At 47.9% G+C, this 8396-nt stretch overlaps 1 protein-coding gene across 4 annotated transcripts; it reads right to left on the bottom strand.

Annotated features, from left to right (window-relative positions):
• Positions 1–145: 145 nt before the first annotated feature.
• Positions 146–2991, bottom strand: Zfand2b (zinc finger AN1-type containing 2B). Of its 4 annotated transcripts, none has more exons than XM_048344718.1 (10): positions 2902–2991; positions 2708–2780; positions 2311–2405; positions 1951–2082; positions 1672–1823; positions 1422–1514; positions 1283–1343; positions 1133–1200; positions 756–828; positions 146–439 (listed from the first exon to the last, which is right to left on the bottom strand). In XM_048344718.1, the coding sequence occupies exons 2-10, from the start codon at positions 2760–2762 to the stop codon at positions 383–385; spliced, it is 786 nt and encodes a 261-aa protein (XP_048200675.1). In that variant the 5' UTR covers positions 2763–2780; positions 2902–2991; the 3' UTR covers positions 146–382. The 4 variants fall into 4 exon arrangements, with proteins under 4 accessions (XP_048200675.1, XP_048200676.1, XP_048200674.1 ...); XM_048344719.1 differs by having other exon boundaries at positions 2911–2929; XM_048344717.1 differs by having other exon boundaries at positions 2708–2970.
• Positions 2992–8396: the final 5405 nt, after the last annotated feature.

The raw sequence follows: 8396 nt of genomic DNA on the forward strand, positions 1-8396 counted from the left end.
GTGGCTTAAGTGGTAGAGCACTAGCCTTGAGCACAAAAGCTCAGGAACAGCAACCATGCCCTAAGTTCAAGCCCCAGGACCAACACACACGCACACAGAATTGTTTGAGGCTGGAAAGGAGAGAGAAACATACCACTCACACATCTTACTATTGAGATCTTTATTCTTTCCAGGCCTCTCCCTGCCTGCTACCTGAGGTCGCCCAATGATAAAGGGGATGACATGATGAAGGGGCTAGGAAGGAGTCCTAGCCAGCACCAACTAAGGGCCCAACCAATGAACGCTTCACAGTCACTCTCGCAGCTGCTGGAGAGCTGGCAGGGCCTTTCATAGCCTCAGCTTGGCAAGCTTTCTCCTGCTGCTTCCGGGAGCGGCCTCCATCTTACTCCTGTGTGCCTCTGCACTCCAGGCTGCTCTGCACCTCCTCATCCTGTGTACCCTGGAGATGTGAGGGCCACAGTCCTCAGCTGAGCCTCCTCCCCAAGCCCATGACCCTAGCACAGGCTGCAGTTGGATGGCTTTGAGCTGCGGCTCTGCGCCTGGAATAAGGAGAGGGGAAAGAGGAGGAGAGACAGGACATAAAGTCAAAGAAAAGAGGACAGATCTCATTTCAGAACTCAGCATGGACTAGGGTCACACTGGTAGCAAAAGGATAACCATCATCCCAATACTCCCCATCACTTCGAAGAAACCATGCCACCAACTTCTTATTCCTTGCCAGCGCAGAACCCTGTCCTTACCCAGCAACCACATACCTGCTGCTGTTGGTATTCTGCCTCACTGGCTGACAGTGCTTGAGCTAATGCCAAGTCTTCTTCCTCCTGAGAACTGAGAAAGGAGGAACACCTTAAGTTGGGTATCAGCTAAGATTCGAGCATGTGATCTGTTAGGCATTACAAGTGCCCAACAATGCTACCTCAGTCTTCTCAGAACCTCTTACAGACAAGATCTATTGTCTCCATAGAAAAAAATAAGGACCTATAGGTTAAAGAATTTCTCAAAGGTCAGATAGTTCGTCTTAATTTTGAGTCCTAGTTTCTAGCTACTATTCTGCAGTAGACCCTAATAGTCTTACCTACTTCCTTCCAAACCGGGCCTTCACATCCTATTCTCGTTTCCCCCAAATAAGTACCTTGGAATCTGGGGTTTGGTCTCTGCCAGGGATAGTTCCAGGGCACGCTGCAGAGCCTCATCCTCACTCTGCAAAGGGAAAAAGAAGGCCAGTTTCCTTGGACTTTACTCTGCCTGAGTTTCCTCTGTCCATCCAATCTGCCCAACTCACCAAGCCATTCTGCAAAGCAATCACTGGAGGGGCTGTCCAGGATGGAGACTGGGTTGTGGTTCTATGGCAGACATTCAACAGGCTAAGGTCAGAGAAGTGAAGAGGGAAAAAGGGAGAGAAGAAATATTGGCAGGCCTACCTGCTGGGAGAAGTGGAAGAAGGCAAGGTCCGACTTGGGCTTGGAGTAGTGCTTGTAGAAGTCAGACCTTGTGCTCTGGAGATAGCAGCAAGTCTATAGAAAGGAGAGACATCCCTGCATTGCCTCCGAGAACATTGCTTACCCAGGAAGTCAGGAAGGACATTCCTTTAAGCAAGTCTGAGAAAACATACATTTGAAACTCAAAGACCAAGGATGAAACAAGACAAGTAGAGGACGCAGTGGCAATTACCCTGCCCGGCTGGTTGGGTGCCCTTCCCCAGAACAATCGTGATCCAGTGGGTGACGGTGCTTGATGCAGAAGTTTCGGCCACAGCGATCACAGGTCAGTCTCATCATCTCTCGCTGCCGGCAGCCAGAACGTTCACACTTGTTGGTAAAGATCTGAAAGGTGGAAAGGTTTGTTTATGAGACTCTAAGCCCTTATTCAGCTCCATTACTGGAGATAGCTGTTTACACTTCCACGCACTCATAAGTTGCATTGGTTTATAGCAACCCCTCCATCACTTGCCTTGCGTTTTTGCTGTGCTGGATCGGATCGACAGTCTCTGTCAATGTGCTCTCCCACAGCCCGATCAGGGGGCTCCCCTCTGGCCACAGGCACAGGCACGTTACAGAGGGGGCAAACTGGCACTTGGATATCCTATAGTCAAGGAGCAAGAGTCAGTTTGTGTCCTGCCCCCAGTCCAACAAATCTCTGGTCCTGAAAGAACCTGGATGTAGCTCTCATAAAATGCACAAGAAAATACAATGTTCCCCAGCACTGAACCTTGGAAGACAATAATGGAGGGAGAAATGTGAAACACAAATTTGGGGGATTCTTCATGAACCCATCGCCGGCTGCCTTTCACCCTCCTGATTGCCCCCTCACCTTTTGGTAAGCAGATCCACAGTGGTGTTGGGCGTAGGCCACATGATCTGCGCAGAAGATGCCAGAACATGCATCACACTTGAGCGGGAGAAAATCTGCAAGGAGTGGGTCGCATTGCAGGTCAAGAGGGCCTGGATGTAGCGTTCTACCACGTGCGTGGGAAACTTGCCACCCTGTTTGCAACACACTGCAACCCCTTTCCTAGTCCACGATTTCCTTGGCTCCGCCCCCAAGCCACCGCCCACAACCTTGAACCCCGCCCTTCTCTAGTTATCTCCAGGCCGAGACCCACCCAGCCTCACTCGCAGCCCTAAGCCCCGCCCATCAGTCCCCGCCCCCCGTCGCCCCGCCCCTCCAGTCCCAAGCTCCGCAGCGCCCCCTCTGCCCCGCCCCTCACCTAAGCGCTGACAGCTCGGCTCCGAACAGTGAGCCCCGAGGTCTGGAAACTCCATGGCCGGCCCGAGAGGCGTCTGAAGGGAGGCAAGAAGCGAGCTGAGCTGGCCGAGGACTCCTGTTCCAGCTCCCAGCAACGCCGCATCCGGGGCGGGGGGGGGGGCCTCCCCGCTCGTCCCTTTCCCTCCCTAGCTCAACTTGGGTTACCCGAACCCCGGCGCCTCCGGGACCACAGCTCCTACTCCTCCCTCGGCTGGCGCGGGCGCGCTGACGTCACCACGCAAGACGGGAGCGTCGCGCGCGCAGTCTTCCGGCAGTGCGGGGAGCGCCCCGCCCCGTAGCACCGCCCCTCGCCCCGCCCCGCCTCGTAGCACCGCCCCCTAGCCCCGCCCCGCCAGGGCCCGGGACCTGGGCAGCCAGTCTAGGTGAAGGTGAGAAGGCACGGCTCTGCCCCGGCGTCCACGAAAGAGCGGAAACGCCCGGCGCAGGCGAGCACGGATGCTGCAGGGGCCGACCACGCGCGGCTTCTCGCTTCGCAGCCCCCCCCCTCCCAGCCTCCAACACCGCCCGTCCCCCCCCCCCCCCCCGGCCAGGCCATTTCGCACCGCGAAGTCTGCACCTCTCCTTCAGGGTTGACAACTCCGCAGTGCAGACTCGGCTCCAGAGCTGCAGAACCCCACCTTCTCACTCCAGCTTTCTCTAAGACGGCCCTGACCCTCTTCAATCGGCATCTCCCTCCCATTTCACCATTCGCATCACAACACTTCATTAAAACCAGCTGCCCCCCCCCCCAGCCCAGTCTCAGCAATGAAACCCAGCCATCTCCCCTTCAAGCGTAAGCGAAAGCATGCCCAGAGTGATGGAACCACACCTGTTGGTTCTGCCTTGAGTTCCACCATCGAACAATCCCGAGAACAGAGTGATCTAAGTCTTCAATGTGAACACGGAGCTCATTTGAAATGCAAGTTCCTAGCCAGACATTTGTAGCTCACTCCTGTAATCCTAGTTATTCAAGAGGCTGAGATCCAAGGATTGCAGTTTGAAGACAGTCCAGTCTGGCCAGAAAGGTCCTTGAGACTCTTAGCTCCAATTGATGGGGCAGGTGGGGGGATGCTGGGAGTGGAGGTGTGATCAACTGGTAAATTGCCTGTCTTGAGCAGAAAAGCTGACCAAAAGCCCTAGGCCCTGAGTTCAAGATCAGGTAACCCATAAATAAAATAAAACACAGGTTCCTGGGCCCTAGGGCTTCTGATTCAGTAGGAAACACCTGAAGGAATTCAGACACAGATTACTCACATACATTGCATCTAGAAAACACTAGCTTAGACTATGCTCAGTATTTCTGGAATGTTTCTTCAATAAAGTGTGGGAGTCATTAGATTGATGCCTTAGAAACACCAAATTGAGCCGGGGCCCCACTGGCTCATGCCTGTAATCTTATTTGTTTTTTGTTTTTGTTGCCAGTCCTGGGGCATGGACTCAGGGCCTGAGCACTGTCCCTGGCTTCTTTTTGCTCAAAGCTAGCACTCTACCTCTTGAGCTACAGAGCCACTTCTGGCTTTTTTTCTATATATGTGGTGCTGAGGAATCGAACCCAGGACTTCATGTATACAACGAACACTTTACCACTAGGCCATATTCCCAGTCCCATGCCTGTAATGTTAACGACTCAGGAGACTGAGATCTGAGGATCTCAGTTCAAAGCCAGCCCAGGCAGAAAAGTCTCTTATCTCCAATTAACCAGGGAGGAGGAGGAGGAGGAGGGGGAAGGGGAAGGGGAAGGGGAAGAGGAAGGGGGAGAGGGAGGGATTTTGAATTGAACACTGGCCATTTTGTTTCTTTCCTGAGATTCTGGGATCAAGGGCAAGAGAATCAGCTTACCTAACACTGTTGGGCCTATAACATAATAGCCAAGGGATGACTATCTACCACAACAGTATACTGGCATACTGAAGACAGGAATAAATGACTGTTAATATACAATGTTATGGCACACAGTGAGGTCCATAAAGAGGATGATCTTGTACCTTGTATCCATGGGTTTAAGTCATAAGTAAGTTTATCTGATTATTTTCTCAAAAGTTTATAGCCCCCAAACAAAGCAATCGTTAACTGTAAAAATTGTTGCTGTTACTTTTGTATGTTTTATTATAGTTCTAAATCATCTGGGCATAGTGGTACACACCTATAATTGCAGCAATTGGGAGGCAGGGGCAAAAATATAGGAAGTTCAAGGCCATCAGCTTCATAGCAAGTTCAATGCCAGGCTAAACTGCATAAAGAGAGTGTGTCTCATTAAAAACAAGGCCTGGGGATATAATTCAGTAGTAGAGGGCTGCCTAGTATGCTCAAGACCCTAGGTTTGCTCCCCAGCATTGCTATATCTATATAATTTTCTATCTATGTCTGTCTATCTGTCTACTTATGTATCTCCCTGTGGGGATTCAGCTTTTAAATAGGCCCTTTAGAAAGTATAATTACTGGGCTAGGAATGTGGCTTAGTGGTAGAGTGCTTGCCTAGCATGCATGAAGCCCTGGGTTCAATTCCTCAGCACCACATATACAGAAAAAGCTGGAAGTGGTGCTGTGGCTCAAGTGGTAGAGTGCAAGCCTTGAACACAGAGAGGCTCAGGGACAGGGCCCAGGCCCCGAATTCAAGCCCCAGGACTGGCAAAAAAGTACAATTATTGAACAGCTCACCATTTATAAATTCCAAGACTCCACCATCTGTGAAATCTAGAATCAGTTCTACTAAATTGAAACATGACGTTGCTAATTTAACTAGTTTATACTTGCAAAAACAAGTTGGTAGTGGTATTGCCAGCCCATTATTCCAGCACTTAGAACACCCAAGAGAGAGAGTCTCCTATCTCAAAGAACACACATTTTCATACCATTTAATCTAAGCAGCACAAGTCACCGGCAAGAATTCTTTTTCTCTAATGACCTTCTACCTAATCCTCAGCCTGTTAGTTTTGGAGCCTGAACACAAGGGCAAACATTCACTATGTAAAAGCATAGGTTACTGTAAGCATCATAAAATCAGATAAACCAAATGTCTGTGTTTTGGTCCTCAGACTTCCACATTTTCAACTAATACAGTAGAAAAAGAGGGTAGTAGATAGAATATGGGTTCAGTTGCTATAAAGGAGACTCAGATTAACAGTAGCATAAACCAAATAGAAGCTTAATTCCTTATTTGTGTAATAGTTCATGTCTGATGTGTCATTCAGGAACCAAGATGCCTCTTGTTTTGCTTTCCTACCATCTCTAAGGTGTTCGCTTCATCATTGTGGTTCCAGATGACTCCTTGTTCAGGAAGCAGAAGAGGAAGAGAAAGACGACATACACCGTCATTTAAGGGCTCAACTATAACCTGTGTGCATCACTTCAGTGCACATTTCATTCGCTGTCACATGATCACACTTGACCTCAGGGAAGCTGGGCAATGTACTCTGTAACTTGGCGGCCATGTGCCTAGGTAAAATTCCAGCTATTAGGTCAGTGAAGAAGAACAGATATTTGAGTGATAGTTAGTATCAAAAAGAGAAATAAAGTATGTCTGTTTTGATACTTAAATCAGTCTAAGTTTAAAGTAATTAAATAGGTATCAGGTCATTAAAGTCACACAACAACAGGACTGTGTACAGCATTTATGTCTAAGGCTCTGGGGGTTTTGAGAATAAGAATAGGAAGATCAAGTGCCACTTAGTTAATCTCCTATTTTAGCCCACTCTGTTTAATTATCATACACCAAACACTTGTGTTTTGCACGTGCCTCTTTGCAACTCTAGGGATAAGTCTATCAATTATTTCTTTTATTTATTTTTAACACGGCCTTGTGCGACCTTGGTAAGCACTGTACCACTGAAATATATCCTCAGCCCTGTTTTTATTTTTGTAACAGCATCTCATTAATTTTCCAGGATGACTATGAACTTGAGATCCTCTGGCTTTAGCTTCCCAAGAAACTGAGATTACAGGAGTGAAATGAAGCAGCATACCCAGCTGGGGTTAGTCTTAAGTGGACTTAGTCACTGTTATTCAAATTTTTAACCATTACTCATAGTTAGAACTCCATTTTTTTTTTTTGTCAATCCTGGCCCTTGGACTCAGGGCCTGAGCACTGTCCCTGGCTTCTTTTTACTCAAGGCTAGCACTCTGCCACTTGAGCCACAGCACCACTTCTGGCTTTTTCTGTATATGTGATGTGGAGGAATTGAACCCAGGGCTTCATGTGTGCTAGGCAAGCATTCTACCACTAGGCCACATTCTTAGCCCATCAGAACTGTGTTTTATACCTAACACATGAACACACATGTGTGCGCACACACTTGACCTTACATTTGATATTCTATTCTATATTTGGTTGCTACACGCTCTTGATTTGCCATCTCATCATTGTATTACTACTTTCCAACCTGCTACTTGAAAAAAAAATGAACTAGGCAAATTAAAGTACTTTTATTCCCCTTGGCTAAGGACTATAACACAATTTTTGTGTGAAAGAAAAAAATATTCCAGTCTTTAAAATAGGCAAAATGATCATTGCTCTTATCTATGTATATATCTGTCTCTATCTGTCTGTCTAGCTAATACTGGTACTGGGGCTTGAACTCAGGGCTTGGGTACTGTCCTTTAGCTTTTTTGTTCAAGTCTGGAACTCTACCAGTTGAACCACAGCTCTGTTCCAGCTTTTGATTAATTGGAGCTGAGTCTCATGGACCTTCTGCCTGGGTGGGCTTCTTCAATCCTCATATCCCAGCCTCCTGTTAACTAGGATTACGGGCATTAGCCACCAGGACCAGGCTTTTTTCTTCTTGATGTTGAGGAGTGAACTTAGGACCTCAGCCTTAAGAATGTTGAGCCTCTGGGCACTGGTCTGTGAGACTCTTATCTCCAATTTACCACCAAAAAGACTGAAGTGGGTCTGTGACTCAAGCAGTAGACTACCAGCCTTGAGCACAAAAGCTCAGGGATAGTACCCAGCTCCCAATATCAGCATACACACAAAAACCTTTACTGGTGTTGGGGATTGAACACAGGGTCTTACTATGTGACCCACACCAGCCTCAAACTTGAGAGCATCCTGCCTCTCCCTCCTGAATGCTGGCATTTGACTTCCTTAATTAATGACTAAAATGTTTATATGTATATGCTAATCTCTTTGGGTGAAATGTTTTCTGCTTTGGAAATTACTTTTGATATCTCACCTGCCATTGTTGTAACCCATGTTAGAACCAGGCAAAGAGGCTGAAAGACTGCTGTGGAAAAAGGTGGAAGAGAGCTAGGGTCACTGATGAATTAACCAACTCTGGACTTTACTTCTATACTCTTGTTACGTAAAAATAAATGTTTGTGTAGCTGGATACCAGTGGTTCATGCCTGTAATTCTAGCCACTCAGTAGGCTGATATTTGCTAGTTTATTATCTACACACATGGTGGTTTTGGTGGTAACAGTGGAATGATTACTGACTGTACTCCCAATCACCCCTGGACACCTTCCCGTTACAGAACTGGAGAGGCTCCTGAGAGTGTGATATTATACAGTAAAGCCAGCCCAGGCAGAACCCCCCCTCCCCGACTCTTATCTCCAATTAACCACTCAAAAACTGGAAGTGACGCAGTGGCTCCTAGTGGTAGAGCACTAGCCTTGAACAAAAGAGCTCATGGACTGTGCCCAGGTCCTGAG

Source organism: Perognathus longimembris, chromosome 4 (genome assembly GCF_023159225.1).
Source record: "Perognathus longimembris pacificus isolate PPM17 chromosome 4, ASM2315922v1, whole genome shotgun sequence".
NCBI lineage: Eukaryota > Metazoa > Chordata > Mammalia > Rodentia > Heteromyidae > Perognathus > Perognathus longimembris.

Excerpts from the sequence above, each read along its gene's own strand:
- Zfand2b (XM_048344718.1), bottom strand. The coding sequence starts at position 2,762 with ATGGAGTTTCCAGACCTCGGGGCTCACTGTTCGGAGCCGAGCTGTCAG. Across the intron at positions 1,344-1,421 it reads TCTTCCACTTCTCCCAGCAG|AACCACAACCCAGTCTCCAT; the intron begins GTAGGCCTGCCA and ends TGTCTGCCATAG. Across the intron at positions 829-1,132 it reads ACCAAACCCCAGATTCCAAG|TTCTCAGGAGGAAGAAGACT; the intron begins GTACTTATTTGG and ends CTCCTTTCTCAG.